This window comes from Crocodylus porosus, unplaced genomic scaffold (assembly GCF_001723895.1).
Source record: "Crocodylus porosus isolate Cpor-Errol unplaced genomic scaffold, CroPor_comp1, whole genome shotgun sequence".
NCBI lineage: Eukaryota > Metazoa > Chordata > Crocodylia > Crocodylidae > Crocodylus > Crocodylus porosus.
The window spans coordinates 30,418,910-30,435,722 of NW_017728886.1; the positions used below are offsets into that span (position 1 = coordinate 30,418,910).

General features: G+C 41.8%; 1 protein-coding gene across 1 annotated transcript in view; it reads left to right on the forward strand.

Annotated features, from left to right (window-relative positions):
• The window catches only part of ARHGAP21 (Rho GTPase activating protein 21), a 93,023-nt gene that overhangs the window by 46,319 nt on the left and 29,891 nt on the right, over positions 1-16,813 (forward strand). Inside the window, exons 7-8 of the mRNA XM_019529473.1 lie at positions 2,009-2,038; positions 3,515-5,783. Coding sequence (XP_019385018.1) covers positions 2,009-2,038; positions 3,515-5,783 — 2,299 coding nt within the window. The remainder of the gene's footprint in view (positions 1-2,008; positions 2,039-3,514; positions 5,784-16,813) is intronic.

Genomic DNA, 16,813 nt, shown 5'->3' on the forward strand with positions numbered 1-16,813 from the left:
CCTTGGAAATTTTTTTTTTTTTTTTTTTTTACCATTTCTACTTTCTCACAGTTGTAAATCTGTTTACTTACAAATGGCTATAACATTTAAAAATATTTCAAAATAATTTAAAATCAGTCTTTTATGTCTTATTTTGTGTATCAGTACACAGTTATGTACCAAAATGTAAAGTTTACTGGATTTTGTTGGTCAGAACCATAACTATTTAATTTGTAATCTGGGGCTTCTCCAGAACTTGTCAGTTTTAGATCTTAGCACTTCTTCAGTCAGTTTCTGTTGTGTTACTGTAGTGGATAAGTTTTACAAACCCTAAGGCTATGGACAAACATTCAAAAAGCCTGAGCCTGAATTGATTCAATCTTTGCAGGGTAGTCTAACCAGGCTGGATCAGTTTTTGTAACTGGACAGACATCTCAGAAATGCCGGTACATGCCTGCAGTGGCTCAGGCTAGAAGCTGGGGGATGCCAGAGCAGCCCTGCCTTCCCTGCGACAGTACTGAACTGAGGGGGGATGTGGCCAGGCCCTTACAGGATGCTCTGATTAGGGAGGCCCTGCCCCACTTCTGACCTACTCGGCAGGGAATTGATAACATGGTGTTTATCACCTCACAGGGACATTACCAGCTACCTGTTAATTCTGCCCTTGTCCCATCTGCCACAGCATGGACCCTAGCCAGCATGTGGTCAGCTAGCTAATGCTGAGAGGTGTTTGTGTAAGGCAGAGGGGGCAGAGGAAATCCGTGCTTATCAGGGAGTAGATAGGGGGGACAGCAGAGGGAATCCAGGCAGACCCTGCTGTACCTGCAGTCTCTGCCGGAGCTCCGGCCAGGAAGCAGATGGGTAGGGCCAGCCCTGCTGTGGAACAGAGAGCCCCACCCAGCCCAAAAAGCATGCCAGGATGCTGAAGGACTCTAGTGTAATTTAAAGCAGGAATGGATCTGGGACAGACATGCATAAACCGGTTTGAGCTAACTCAGTTAAGGCTGATCCTACATTCAGACAGGTTTATCTCAAACCCATTTCAGCCATTTCCAAACTGGATGATGTACACTGGATCTGTTACAGATTTAAACCAGTTTCTGATCACTTAAACAGGTTTATGTGTAATGTCTGTTCCTAGCCCAAAACACTTTATAAATTAGTTTTTAAAGAAAATGTTAATATGATCCTTGTCTGTGTGGGAGAACTATGTTGCATTTTTCTTAATGTAGCATGATTCTCTCTTATTTTATTTTTCTGCATACTATCTAGTGCGTCACTTTCATTTTTTCCTGGGTCTTCATCTTCCTTCCAATTTTTATTTAAAAAAATCTTACTGGGAGCCTACCAACATCATAAATGGCTACATATAAAAGGTCTAGAAATGCAGTTTTTATATTCTCTAAGGGAGCAAGCAGACAAAAAGTGCAAGATGTAATGGGAACACAGCTTGCTTCTATTTCATGAGTGGAAACATGAGAAATAAAAATAATTATATGGGTAGAATGTTTCTGCAGAATCATCTCTCTAATTTCAGATATACAGTGTGAAAGCAGCTGCAGTCAGCTGACAGCTTGTGGTTATGTTCTGATATATGTGAGTAAGGGGTGCACTGTTTTAAATGCATAATGAAGCCTTGGTTTCGTCATTTGGAAGCAGGAATGGTAGCAGCTCAGCAGAGATGAGAGACAGCAATGCTGCTCTAGTGGAAGGGAAGCCTTATTACAGAGAACCAGAGCTCTGTACAAGCAGCAGTAGAGATGCACCAAGGCAACATGGCACAAATTCATTTGGCTTTCCAGAAGGATAGGGACTAAGTACAAGGATCAGGTAGAGCCTGAAAGAGACATGCTTGCAAGGAAGCTGAAGTTATTTTTTATGCTTCACTGCCCTTTTCCTCTGTTGGTACCTTCCAGAGAAATCAGTGTAGATGTATTTTTAGCTTGCTGTATTCAGCCTCAATATGACAACATAATTCTGTCTTTACATCCGTAAGCAGCTTTTACTCTGTTTTCCTGTTTTCTGCCAGCTGCGGTTTACAAAGGATGTCACAGCACTGGTAAGAGATGTACAGTAGCCATTTCTCTGATTTTGTAAGGCATGTGGGTTTTTTTTGTATGGCTTTGTAGGACTCTATAATATTAAACCTGCAAGTTGGTGGAAATGAGCTAGATATTCTGGTTAGCTAAATTCTTTTCAGAGTATTTAACCTGTTAATTTGTGGTATGTGCCTGTGTTACTTGGTTGATTTCTTTTCAGTTTGCTTTAATATTCTGCATTTAACTAATACTCAACATAATATTTGTTGCAGCAGCATTGTAAGTGCCTCACCCTTACCCTCAGTACTTTGCTCTTAATATTATGTTTATGGCTGCACTTGGGGTTTTACAGCCTGTCTAATGCTAAGACAGGGCACGTTGATTGTCTGAAGTGAGCATGTTGTGATTTGAGCAGGAAATGCTGTAATATGATACCACACCTCACTGTGTAAAAGCCCTAGGAAATCATTTCAGTCTTCTGCTGCATTGGCAAGCTCAATGTTGTCTCTTTATTTCATCATGATTTAACTAAACGAGGTCATGCTAAAGTTTTTAAATAGCATTGGATTGTTTAAATGATCTGTATGCCTGATATTCATTTGGTGTATGTGCTGTTAGTTTCACAGTGATTACAGAAGTGTCTCTTGTAAAAGACAGCTGATTAAATGTGCAAAATGTAATATAAAATTTTTCTTAGAAGTTGGGCTCTTAAATGTAAGGTAAAATACAGATTATTGCATATGCTGAGTCAATTACTTTCAAATTTTAGTGCGCATCTCATTATAAAGATGTATAGGCAATAACAGGTGTGCATGTATTTTCATATTTATCTTCCTGTTTTTAAAAAAAAATTGCAGTACAGTTAGTGTCACTTTCTGAATCCATCTTCTGTAGGACTCGTAAGATTATATAAGGGGTGTTGGCTGACAGCAGAGATGTTATAATTTATTCTTACATTTAACAGCTCTGCCTCTTACATGTGAAACATATTTCAGAGAGAAGCATGTGTGCACAAATATTATCTACTACTTATATAGCAAGGAAAGAGAATTTTCTAGTGTTTGTTGAATTTGTTATACAGCCATTTCACTTGATTTCTGTGAAATCCTAGCTCCCAGCATCAAGAGGCTTAAATGGAAGGAATGATTGGAGCAAATCATAAAAAGTGTTAATCTCGCTTGATCAGTGCTCTTCATTTTCGAGAAATCTTTCCTTCTACCTCCACCCATTTTCAGAATTCAGGTTATTTTTCTAGTGATATCATATAGTAAATTTCTCCTCTTGCCACATGAAAATTAATGTTTTTGTATGTTTTGATTAGCTTTTTGGTTCAGTTCATATGTACTTAGAGATTTACTTGAAAATCGGATATGGTCCCTACCAAGGGGCTTTATCTTGCCACTGCATGATATAAAGCCAGGGTGATGATTCCTTGCCCCCTGCCCCTGCATCTGCCCCTTCTATGACTTAACACTTTTTAAATTATCCATTCACAGGCATATTCCCAAGATGCCTATTTGAAAGGCAATGAAACCTACAGTGGCAATGCTCAGAACATACCTGAACCACCATCAATATGTTATCCTCGAAAAGCAGCCATGGCTTCTGTCATGTCACATCCTAGTGACAAATCACCTTCTGTTTCTTCTCTGGGCAAACAGCAAGCCAGTAGACCAGTACGGACATTAACACCGCCAGACAGGGCCTATAGAATGGAAATACAAGTGCCTCCATCACCAACAGACATTGCAAAATCAAATACAGCTGTGTGTGTTTGCAATGAAACCGTAAGGACTGTTATTGTGCCTTCTGAGAAGGCTGTAGACTTGTCATCATCTAGAACCAATCATACTGGCCCATCACACAGGACAGAGGAAGTAAGATATGGTTTAAAGGATCAAACCACTTTAAAAACAAAAGTATGGACAACATCATCACCCTCTTCAGTGTCCACTGCCATTGTACTTCCTCAGACTTCTATTACAGGGCCAATAGATCACACTGGAATGCCAAGTAAATCTGGGAATTATGGAGGACATCCAGAATGGATCTCAAGCACTAGACCAGCTACTCAAGTTGCAGGTTCTCCTCCTGTCTCTACTAATCACTGCATTTCTCCAAACTCCCAGCAGCACATAGACTGGAAAAACTACAAAACTTACAAAGAATATATAGATAATAGACGTTTGCACATGTATGGTTGCCGAACAATACAGGAAAGATTAAACAGTTTGAGAGCAGCCTCCCAAAGCACAACAGACTATAATCAAGTGATGCCCAATCGAACTGCTCCACAGGTACGACGTAGGAGCACCTCTCGTGATAGGGTTCCACAGTCTGTTCAGATCCGTCAGCGAAGCGCATCACAGGAAAGGTTGGAAGAATCAGTATTGATGAAAGAATGGCCAAGAAGTGCTTCACAAGATGCATTAATTTCACCATCTATTAGTGCTAGGAGCCACAAGACTCGGTCATGGGATTACCTCAGCAAACAGGGTGACATGTTAGAAAACTTTTGTACTGAGAGTCTTGTTACAGATTCAAATGGAGACAGAAAAAAGAGTTACAAATGGTCTGGATTTACTGAACAGGATGATCGACGAGGAATTTATGAGAGATCTAGACAGCATGCATTCCATATGTCCCTTCGAGGTCCGCATTTTTCTGTGGCTACAGGTGCTTATAATTCAGACAATAGCAGAATTGGTAGTAGAGCCTGTGTATCTGCTACACATTTCCAGAAAGTTCCATCAGATATAAAAATGCTGCAGCCTACTAGAGACTTGCAAGCTGCTGGTGGATTTTCAAAGACTACACTCACTTCACAAGAGAAATCACCCCTTGTGACAGCTAGGGGTTCTAAAAGTAACTCTTTGAAGAATCTTCCCTATGTAGCAAAAGCATTATTTCCCATTAACCAGAACCTGGATGGTGTTGCCGCCAAAGACCAAAGAGCAGTAAATCACTTGGATCAAAGTGATCTGCAAAATCAACAATCAAGGATCCAAGCAGAAAGTGACCCAGACCACAAAACAGAAACTGATGAGAGCATCCAATCCCCCTCTTTATCTGCAGCTTCTGCCGAACCTGTTCAACAAATAGGTGAGAGTTCAACTACCTCTGATAAATTTGATATTCCCATCAGACAAAAGATTCAAGATTTTGAAAGGGAAGATGCAAAGAAGTCTGAAGTGCAGCAAGCCAATATTTTAGAAAACGATGACAACCTTGTTATGCAAGAAAAATCTCCCTCCAGCCAACCCACTCCTCAGCATTTGAGGCACAATGTTGAACCTGAGCTTCAGCAACCTGACATTCTGGAAAATTATAAAGCCACCATTATTACAGGAGAAAAGTTTCCTTCCACTCAAAGAACTCCTCAGCCTTTGAGACATCACTCTGAGCCCGAACTTCAGCGGCCCAGTATTCTGGAAAATGATAAAGCACAAGAAAAGTCTCCTTCTGGTCAACAAACTGAGCCTCTGAGACATCACTCTGAACCAGACAGTCAGCAGCCCAACATTACGGAAAATGAAAAGGCTACTGTTGTCATGCGAGAAAAGTCTCCTTCTGGTCAACAAACTCCTCAACCTTTGAGACACCACTCCTACATCCTTGCAGTAAATGATCAGGAAGCTGTCTCGGACACCACCTGTTGGTTACCTAATGATGCTCGTCGAGAGGTTCATATAAAAAGGATAGAAGAAAGGAAAGCATCTGGTTCCAGCCCACCTGGTGATTCCTTGGCATCCATTCCATTTATAGGTGAGTAAATTGAATTAATGTTATTAATGTCCTACATAAAACATGTTTTGTGGGGGGGGGTTTCTTGCTTGTGTTTTAGTTTTATAGTTTGAATAAAGAGAGAAGCATCCCAGGTGGCTGACCAGAATTTCATCAACCTTCTGTCTTTTCTGCTACTACACATCTAAAAAAAATACTAATTTGGTGAACACTGGAAGTTGTTCTTATGGGTACAATACATGTAGGAAAATCTGCTGTGGTTCAAGATGTTTCTGTAGAATTGTCCTCAGATCCTTGGAAAACTCCCAAAATTTTTGTAACATTTTCAGCCTATTTCTTTACAGCCTAATTTAATCTCGAATGTAAGATGGCCCTGATTATAAGATGACCTCTCCAATTAATTAGATTTTAAATATGGAAAATTTGATGCAATTTTCCAGGTATAGAGTCTAATTTTTGCAGATATGTCTTGAATTTGCCCCCACCCACTGCTACAGCAAGGAAAATAAATCAGGAGGGTCAGGTAGCCCTTTTACCTTCTGCCCCTCCAAACTTCTTCCCTTGCAGACCCTTCTCCCCCTCCTTACTGTCAGACCCTGCTCTCCTTGAGCACATGCCAGTAAGGAGAAAATCTGAAAAAATGGACTTTGAAATAAACGTAGCTGTAGTAATTTACATGTAGTACCCACAGACTTAATTCCTCCAAAATTGATGGGTTTTACCTTTGTTGAAACTGCTGCAATTTTTAACACAGGTACTCCATAAACATACTTTTAAGCAGCACTTTGGCATCTATTTATACATAGTAGAAACTATACATTATATTAGTCCAAAGCCAAAAAGCTCATGATTTACTACATAGTTCATTGGGTTGGGTAGCGTCAACACTATTTCAAGCCATGGTAACCCCACATTTCAGTATCTGTGTACTCCAGCTACACCCCCCCCCACAAAAGACCTGTGTGCTGATCAGCCCCACACTCATGACTGGCACCTGGTGTTTTTGTCACGAGTCCTGGGATCCTCCAAAAATTGATACACAGTTTAGGCATAGGGCAACCTGGTCTGGCTTAACCTCATGGAGGGTGGGGCCACGTTAGTCATATGTGCCAGGCTGGGGGCTGACAGAGGGATTCTGAGTAAACTGTTTGAAGCCCCATTTGGTGGTTTTTGCCAGACATTTAAAGCTAGTGAAGAACCAGGAATTATTGGAAATGGGGAAAACAGGCATGAAATGTGGAAAATTTGGCTGTGGGAGTGAAGAGAAAGTCAAAATGTATGCAGTGTTATGGCTCATCATGACTTGAAAAAGAGTTGGCACTGAGGGGGACTGTACTCAAATGGGCTATACTAACTTATCCTTGTGGTAGTTTCCCATCATCATCTTGGCCTTTTGGCTATGATTAAGCATTTTTGGCACCAAGGGGAGGGTGTCTGGGCTGGGTCTGGCCCTCCCAGTGCCAGCCTAGTATTACAGTATCTCTGGGCCCAGTGCCACTTCCATGTAGAGAGAACATCTGCCTATTTCCCCCCTGCCCCCAACCCCAAGCCACGCCAAAAAGAAAAATCATTTCCATCAATAGGTTTTTCCAATATGGACCATTTGTTTTATAGTCATGCCTTCAGTGTTGGCTGCCTCTAGTAAAACTTCAAAGTTTGTTTCCACTACTGTACACATGGTGCTTTTTGGCAGCAGTTTACTAATAGTGTAGTTAGTGAGGTTTCCGTGTATATGAATGTAAGACAAGGAAGGGGCCTTTGCCCCCCAGGGTGATTGAGGGGGAAAAAACCACATCTTGTATTTGACTAAATATGGTAATCCCTTAGCACAAGAGGTAGTGTACCGTATGTTTTAATATATATTTACAAGAATAGTTTGGAACCGTAAGAACTCATGCAATCATTTATTAAAAAAAATATGGACATGGAATTTGGACTGACAATTTATGAAAGAAATTGGTCTCAGGAAAGGATACAAATAAGTAGTGTGTCAAGTTTTGAGTACTGGAGTGGAGCCAAACTGTTCCACGTGCCATTTGGCAGCAATAAATGTCATATTTTCTTGCATATAACATGCCACCTATTTCGGAAAGCCCCCCAAGAAGGAAAAAAAAAATCTTATCGTGGAATATGGGTAAGTGCCAGAGGTCTCAGGGTCATGCACTGGGATTGTGGGCCATGAGCTGGGATGCTGTGGGAAGGCCCAATTTAGCGTACTGGCACTGGGGCTGCAGGACATGGTGAGGCCTGATTTGGTGCTGGGGCCGCATGCTAGGTTTGGAGCTGTATGCTGAGTTGGACCAGGCGCTCTGAGCCGCAGATCAACTCCTATGCTGTCCTAATCTGGAATGTAGTTGGAAAAGGGGTTCCCCATGTCAAAAAGTTTTGGGGGGGGGGGGCAGGGGGAGCTGTGGCAGCGTTATCTGATGTGGCTCCCAGAGCTGTGGTACTAGGTCCACTCCATCTTCTCCCACACACATTTTCAGATCTATGGGGAGTACTTTTCCTCACGTATAGTGTGCACCCCAATTTTCCCTAGCTGATTTTGGGGGAAAAGATGTGGGTTATGTGCAAGAAAATATGGTAATACTATTCTGCAAGCAAGGAAAAGAGACATGGAAACAGCTGAAAAGATCTTTAAGAGCAAAATGAATTAAAGAGCACATGGACTGGGTCTCTGGCAGGGATCTAAGAGAAAGCAGAATTATGTAGAAGGTCAAGATGAAGAAATCAGGCTTATTATGGACAGAACATTTTGCAAGCCATGACAGGTAGAGGAGAATGATACTAGGACATAACAAATGTACTGTCATGAAACCCGCTTTCATCTTAGTTCTGTTATGCTGGGTTTTTTTCTTCAGCTGGATATCATCTGTTTTTATTTTTAAAATATTTAAGCTCATGCTTAATAAAATTACATACATCATGTTTGAATATCAGGAGTCTTCTAACCACATGTCATTTAAATTTTGTGCTGTAACAGATAATGAAGGCTACATTACACGAAAGATTTTGTAAAAAGAGTTGGACTTAAACAAAAAAGGTTGAATTTTTGATGGATGTAGCCTGTTTTCAGATTTTAAAGGTAAATAAAGTTTAAAGCACAAAGAAGCTTTAAATTGTGGCAGTTCTTTTGGTAATGGTTGTGCAGCTCAGAAGAAACAGGATTGTAACCTTCTCTGTTAGTCTTGGTTTGCTGTCAAAACTTTTGGGTACTGTAGTCTTGTGAATTCTCATAGCTTTGTAGTTGCATGGATGGGAGACTGCCAGAGCTCTAGGAAATAATGCTGTCGATTTAGTAGGGGGCACAGTGGGAGTCAATGATGCAGATTCCGTTTTCTGGACAGAATTTAAAACCAAAGCCTAAGCTCCTTGGTTACATTAAATGACCCTTCTTGAAAGAGTAGGAATATTGATTGTTAATGAAACTCAACCCTTGAAATTGCAGTTGGCTTCAGAATCTTCATTTTTTATTCTAGACCATCATTAACAAATAAAGAGACGCATCAGTTTGGAAATCATGTAGTTTGGCATACTTTTAAATTTTTTGCTGAAGAGGTATTTGGTAAACTTCAAGAATTTTCTAATACTTTGGAGAGTGTCAGTTATATTGGCAGTTGATGCAAGATGTCCAAGAAAATTCTACAACTAGTAAATTCCAACCTCTCATATCTTCTTTTTACTGAGAGCTAGGAAGAAAATAAGTTTTCCTGTTTCTTAATTTTTGATTGAACTAATCATTGAACTTGAACCATGTAAACAAACCCACTGAAGAGCCTACTGCTGTGAAAAGCTAGGTTAGCACTTAAACTCTGTTTCTAGGTGCTTAGCTGGTAATTTCTGTTAAATGAATTACTTTTGAATAATCTTGTTCTATATTTAAATGGTTTTCACTGACTGTAGTGAATGTAACTCTTTACATAAGTTGGCATACTTTCAAATTTAGTAGATGTTAATAATTAGTTTTAAAAAGAAAAAATGTATATACCATATTTACTTGAATAGCAGTTGACTGTGACTATAAGATGACCACCCCAATAATTAGATTCTGTATATAGAAATTTTGTAAGTCTCTTATAATTTTCCAGGTGTAGAATCTAAATATTGGAGTCTTTCCTTGCATTTGTACCGTTTCCACTGCCACAGCAGGGAAAATAAATCTGGGAGATCAGGTAGCCTTACTCTCTGCTTCTCTCCAAGTTTTTAGCATGGCAGCCCCTCCCCCCTCTCCTTACTGTCAGATCCTGCTCTCCCTGAGCACATGGAAGTGAGGAGCAAATTTTGAAGCAATTACCTGGAAATTAAACATGGCTGTAGCAATTTACATGTATTACCTACACACTTAGTTTATCCAGAGTTGATGGATGTTATCTTTTTTTTGAAACTGCTGTAAGCTTTAGCATAGGTACTCCACACTTTTTAGCAGTTCTTTGGCACCTCTTATATGTAGTAAACTGTGCGTATTAGTCCTAATCCAGAGGCTTGTGATTTACCATCCAATTCATTGGGCTGGGCCCCAGCAGGGTCAGCAGCATTTAAAGTCATGGTGATCCCATAAGTCAGTACTGATCCCATAGCTCAGCACTCAACACACATACGTGTGTACTCCATATACCCCCATGGAGGATCCATGTACTAATAAGCCCTAACCTGTGCCTGGAACCTGGTGTTCTTGTCCTGAGTCCTGGGATCCTCCGAAGATCTATATGCAGATGAGGTGCAAGGGAATCTGGTCTGGCTTCACCTCATGGAGTGCGAGGCCACAGTAATTATTTGTGCCTGACTCAGAGAGGGGCGGGCCAACAGGGAGATTCTGGATGAGCTGCTTGGGGCCCAATTTTTTAATGTTTACCAGGCATTTAAGGCTGGCGAAGAAACAGGAATCATTGGAAATGGAAAAGAAAGGCACAGTTCAGCTGTAGGAGTGAAGAAGTCGTTGAAATGCATTCAGTGCAGTGGACTACCATAAGCTGAAAAAAAGTCGGCACTAAGGAGGGTTACGTTTAATGGGCACTATGATGTATCTTATTCACGTGGACTGTACTCACCCACCCTTGTGGCGGATTCCCATCAGCAGGTTTGCCCAGTGTGGGCCATGTGCTTTTATAGTCATGCTCAATGTTGGCTGCTTTTAATCAACTTCATAGCTGGCCTCTTACTAAGCACTAGGGATGTAAATATCATTAAGAAAATTATCTGTTTAACCTCCTCTAATTATATTGGTTAAATGGCTCCCCAGTAACATGGCAGCTTGGATATGACTGCTGCTGGGAACTGCACCCTAACCCCTTTCAACAACACAGCCCATGTGAAGCCTGGCACTGGGAGGGAGAGAGTACCTGTAAGGGAGCAGCTAATTGCTTAGTTAATGAGTCATTAGGCCACCTGCTGTTTTCCTCTTAGGCTATGGCAGGGATGGGCAAAATGACCAATTTGGCTGGCAGCCAGACTCCATTTCCCAGCAGCCCCTGCCTGCATGACTGAGGCCCGTCTCCATGGAGACCCCAGCAGCATTTGCACTGTGAAAATTCAAGGCTGGAGTTGCCATGGAGACCAGCTGCTGCTATGTTGGCAGGGCAGGGGGCTGCTCCGGACTTGCTGGGATCTTGCGATGGGGACAACTTGCTCTGGAGCCAGGGCAGACCTGTGATCTGTAGCCTACATGCTCTGGGTAGGGGTGTACAGGCAGGGGATCGCTGCTCTGCCCCTGCTCCATACCAGTCTGTCACCGCTGTAAGGAGCCAGGGCAGAGCCTCCAGCCACCTAGAGCATGCAAGCTACAGATCATGGTTCTGCCCTGGCTCTGGAGCAAGCTGCCCCCATTGCAAGATCCCGACGGCTTTGGAGCATCCTCCTGCCCTGCCAGCATGGCAGTGGCTGGTCTCCATGGCAACCGCAGCCTTAAGCTTTCACAGCACAGGGGTGGCTGGGAAATGGAGTCCACTGCCAATCAGATCCAGCCCGTAGGCCTTATTTTGCTTGTCTCTGAGCTATGGGTATTAGTCCCCCTTGCACCTCCCACTTTCCTTTCCTCCCTCCCTTTTGCCTCCCTTGCTGCCACCTGGTTCCTGCTGGGGCAGAGTGTAGCTTCCCTTCCCCTCCCCCCCTTCTCTGCCAGACTATGCCTGCCTAGAGCTAAGCAATAACCGGTAAGCTAACCGGTTATCTATTGGTTAAATGATTAATTGTTTAATCTTTCGTATCCATACTGAGCACATGCTGCTTTTGGCAGCAGTTTAATGATAGACGATGTATTTATTTTAGTGAGATTTCATTTTGTGTGTTTATAAGACAAAAGGCTTTGTTCCCTATGCCAGCTGGTGTGGGGAACCTCATCTAGTATTTGAGTAAATATGATAATATTTCAAATGTCCCGTTTTCTGTTTTTTATTTTTAAACAAATTTTTATCCACTCTGTTCATGAACTTGTTTCTTTCAGGTGCACAGTAAGTAGTTAATAAATGCCTGTAGAATTTCAGAGACTTAACTGCCTTTTACAAACATTATCTCCAACAAAGTTGGGTCAGTTAAGGCCATCACCAATTTGCTGAGTACTGCGTTTGAGTACTGCATTTGACAGAAAGCCAAAAGCATAATAGCTTTCTTTATTTTTTTTCTTTATATAAAATATTGACAGTCTAGAATACAGTAGAAGTAAAAATATGTTCATTTTGATCTTTGATTCATGACTCCTACCTCTCTGCCCCTCTAAATCAAACAAACTGGGCTATAGCAAACTGCAGTTCATGCTAAAGTGATTCTGGACCAGAGTAGTGTTAAATACCAAAATTCATTGTCCGTGGTGTATGCTGTTCAGTATTCATTATGGGCAGATTTCCAAATTTGGTATCTGGCTAAACATAGATACGTATTACGGAAGTTTCAGAGAGCTTTCAGATTTACCAAAGACTTTAACAGGTCAGGTCCAACAGGGAAAACTTAAAATATACTGTGATGTTCCTGTTCATTCTACCAGTTATGTTCTTGAATTTTCAAGTTGCATAAATACAAATGTGACTGCAGTAGAAATCAGGACTAACATTGTTCCCCTTTCGAGGGATATTTATTTCCTTTATTTTAATGGCACCATGGGTACAGCCTTTAATGTTTCATCAGTGTTTCCATTATAAGCCTCAGTCTCCACTCCCCAATTTTTTTCGTAGTCTTATAACTTGGCCTGAATTTTTGTACTGCAGCCCCAGGCTGAAAATTCAATGTTCCTTATCCAAAGAACAATTTAAAAAAAAATGATACTTTAAAATACAGCAGCATGGACACAAATTACAAGTTAATATTTTAAAACTTCAATTTGTGCTTCTGTAGCTCAAAACATATTTATAATTAAAACTTCAAATTTAAAATCAATAGTCCAAAATGTTTAGCAGAGTGAAGATCTAACTGAAAACAGATTTTGAATGTTGTTGTTTGTTTAGCAATGGATACATTTCACAATTAAATTAATATATAAAAGATCCATGGCATATCACTATAATTTAAAGAAGTTACACTCTCACAAGCCATCAAGTGGTACTTAGCCAGAAATAGATATGCCCTGAAGTCTATCACATGGATCATAATTTCTTTTATACAACTTGGAAATATAATTAAACCTTCATAGCTAGATGGCATCCATACATAGTTTTTTTTCACATATATCCATCTATTTACTGTTATTATAACACTAGACTAAATATACACACCATCATAGATCATAAAAAAATAGGACTGAAAGGAACCTCGTATGGTCATCTAGTTCTGCCCCCTGCTCAAGGAAGGATCATTCCTGACTAAACTGCCAAGTGTTTGTCTAACTTACTTCTGAAAGTTTCCAAGGTTCTCTAAGTAGTCTGTTCCAATGCCTAGCTGCCCTCATAGTCAGGAAGCTCCTCCTAATTTCCAACCTAACTTTTCCCTGTAGCAGTTTAAGGCTATTGCTTCTAGTCCTGTCCCTTAAAACTACTGAAAAAGCCATCTTCATCCTCCCTAAATCATCCTTTAGGTATTTGAAGACAGTTATCAAATTCCCCCTCAGTCACCTCTAGGCTAAATAATCCTAGTTCTTTCAGCGTTGACCATAAGTCTTAACTCCAAAGGCCCCTGATCATATTGGTTGCCCTTTTTTGGCCTCTTTCCAAGCTGTCCATGCCCTTAAAGAGTGGGGCCCAAAACTGGACACAGTAGTTCAGGTGAGGCCTCACCAGTGCCAAATAGAGCAGAAGAACTACTTACCTTGATTTGCAAGTGACACTCCTTAATAGCTGACTTTTTGAAACAAGTGCACACGATTGGTTCATATCCAGTTGATGACCCACTGTAACCCCAAGATCCTTCTCTACAGTGCTGTACCCTAGCCAGTTATTCTCCAGTCTGTATTTGTGTCTCAGGTTCCAAGCGCAGGACTTTGTGTCCTTGCTGAATCTCCTCTGGCAAACTCAAGAGGCTAGTTGGAGAGGTCCTCTGCGATTAGTAACTGGACGATTTGGGAGTTCAGGAACAGTGGTGCTTCCTTAAGGAGACAATTCTCACTGCCCAAAAACAGACCATCCCCACATGGACAAAAAAAAGCAGGAGAGGAGCCAAGAGACCTGCTTGGCTTGGCTTACAAAGGACTATTGAACTACTGAAAAAGGAAGGAGGAGCATACAAGCAATGGTAGAATGGTTCAGCAACCAGAGAGGAATACAACCATATTGCCAAGGCTTGCAGAGAATGAGACATGAAAAACTAAGGTAGGCACAGAGATCAAACTGGCAACTGGAATAAAGGACAACAAAAAGTCCTTCTATAGATACATAGGGAGCAAGAAAAAATTGGTCTCCACAGTGGGACCCCTACTGAATATTCTGGGGCAGCCTGCAGTTCATTCCTGTGAAAAGGCAGAACTCCTAAATACCTACTTCACATCAGTATTCCTTAAATCAAATGGAGGCTGTTCCCCTGGCCAGAGACGCAGGGCATATGGGGAAGACAACAGACTACATGAAATCAGTCCCAAACAGGCGAGGGATCTCCTGCAACACTTGGACATTTTCAGGTCTGCAGATGACCTGCATCTGAGAGTCCTGAAAGAACTGGCTGAGCTTATAGCAGCATTACTGGCAAAGTTGTTTGAACAGTCATGGAGCTCTGGAGTGGTCCCTGACTGGAAGAGGGCCAATGTGGTGCCCATCTTCAAGAAAGAAAAGAGAGATGACCCTGCAAACTACAGACGGGTCTGCCTGACTTCGGTCCTAGGTAAAATTTTTGAAAAATTTGTTAAGGAGGCTGTCAGTTAGAAGCTAGTAACTGTTAGGGTGTTAAGAAGCAACCAGCACAGCTTTGCCAAGGGTAGATCATGCCTGACAAACCTGGTGTCCTTCTACAACCAGATAACTAAACATCTGGCTGAAGGACACAAGGTTGATGTAATTTACTTGGACTTCAGTAAAGCCTTTGATTCTGTTTCCAACAGGATTCTGTCAACCAAACTGGAGGGTACTGGGCTGGACCAGTCTACAGTGAGGTGGGTGGACAACTATCTTAGAGGCCAATCCCAGAGAGTTGTAATTGATGGGATGGCCTTATCCTGGAGGGTCATCTTTAGTGGTATCACCCAGGGATCAGTGCTTGGACCTGTGCTCTTTAACATATTTATTAATGACTTGGGTGAGGGGGTGGAAAGTTCAGTGATTAAATTAGCAGATGATACCAAGCTGCAGAGAAATGCAGGAACATCAGAGGATAGGGTAAAGATCCAGAACGATCTTGACAGGCTGGCTTTATGGACTGAATGGAATCAGATGAGGTTTAACAGGGTCACGTGCAGAGTTCTTCATCCAGGTAAGAAGAACCTTCACAATAACTACACAGTGGGTGGTGGTCCACTGGTTGACGCAGCATCTGAACAGGACCTGGGGGTCATGATAGACTGGAAGATGAACGTGAGCCATGAGTGTGATGAGAAGAGCAAACAGAACTCTGGTGTACATCAGCTCGTGTTACCAGTAGATCCAGGGAGGTGCTCCTCACTCCCTGTTCAACGTTGGTAAGACCACAGCTGGAATACTGTGTGCAGTTCTGGGCACCGTACTTCAAGAAGGATGTGGATAAGTTTGAGAGGGTACAGAAAAGAACCACCTGTATGATTAGATGCATGGAGGATAGGCCCTATGAGGAAAAACTCCAGGAACTAGGCCTGTGCAGTCTGAGTAAGAGAAGGCTGAGAGGTGAATTAATAGCTGCCTACAAGTATGTCAGGGGTGAGCATCAAGATCTAGGGGAGCAACTCTTCAGGAAGGCACCTTGAGAGGACGATGACCAATGGGCATAAGCTTAATAGAAGATAAATTCAGGCTGGACATAAGAAAAAACTTTTTCTCTGAAAGGGTCACCAGAATCTGAAACACACTTCCAGCAGAGGTGGTGCAGTCACCATCCTTGGAGGTATTCAAAATGACACTGGACAAGCACCTTATTGAGCTAGTCTGAACCCAGTAACTTCCTGTCCACCTTGGTGAATTCATGCTGATTTGTTCCTGATCACCTTATTCTCCTCTAGGTGTTTCACAGTGAATTCCTTGAGGACCTACTCCATGATCTTTTCAGATAGCAAGGACGGGCTGACTGGTCTGTAGCTCTCAGGATTCTCCTCCTTCCCCATCTAAGATGGGCACTATATTTGCTCTTTTCCTGTCAGCAGCAACCTCACTCAACCTCCATGAGTTCTCAAAAAGACAGCCAGTGGCTCCAAAATTACGTCAGCTGTTTCCTTCAGTACCCTCGGGTGCATGTTATTTTGCCCCACCAACTTGCAAACATTTAGTTTCTCTAAGTAATCCTTAATCTTCTCTCACTGCCTATCTCTGCTGCCCACTGCACTTGTCATTAGGGCTGTATGAAGCTTCGGGTGATGATTCGATTCGGAGGAGATTCAGCCTGATTTGGTGGCCAATCTCCAAATCTGAATTGCTCGAGGGGACCAGTAAAAAGGTCTGGATTGATGCAAAAGCTCTCCTAATTTTCGGAAAAGATTCAGAGAGGTTTAATTTGGGCAGTCCCTGCTCACTGCAGCA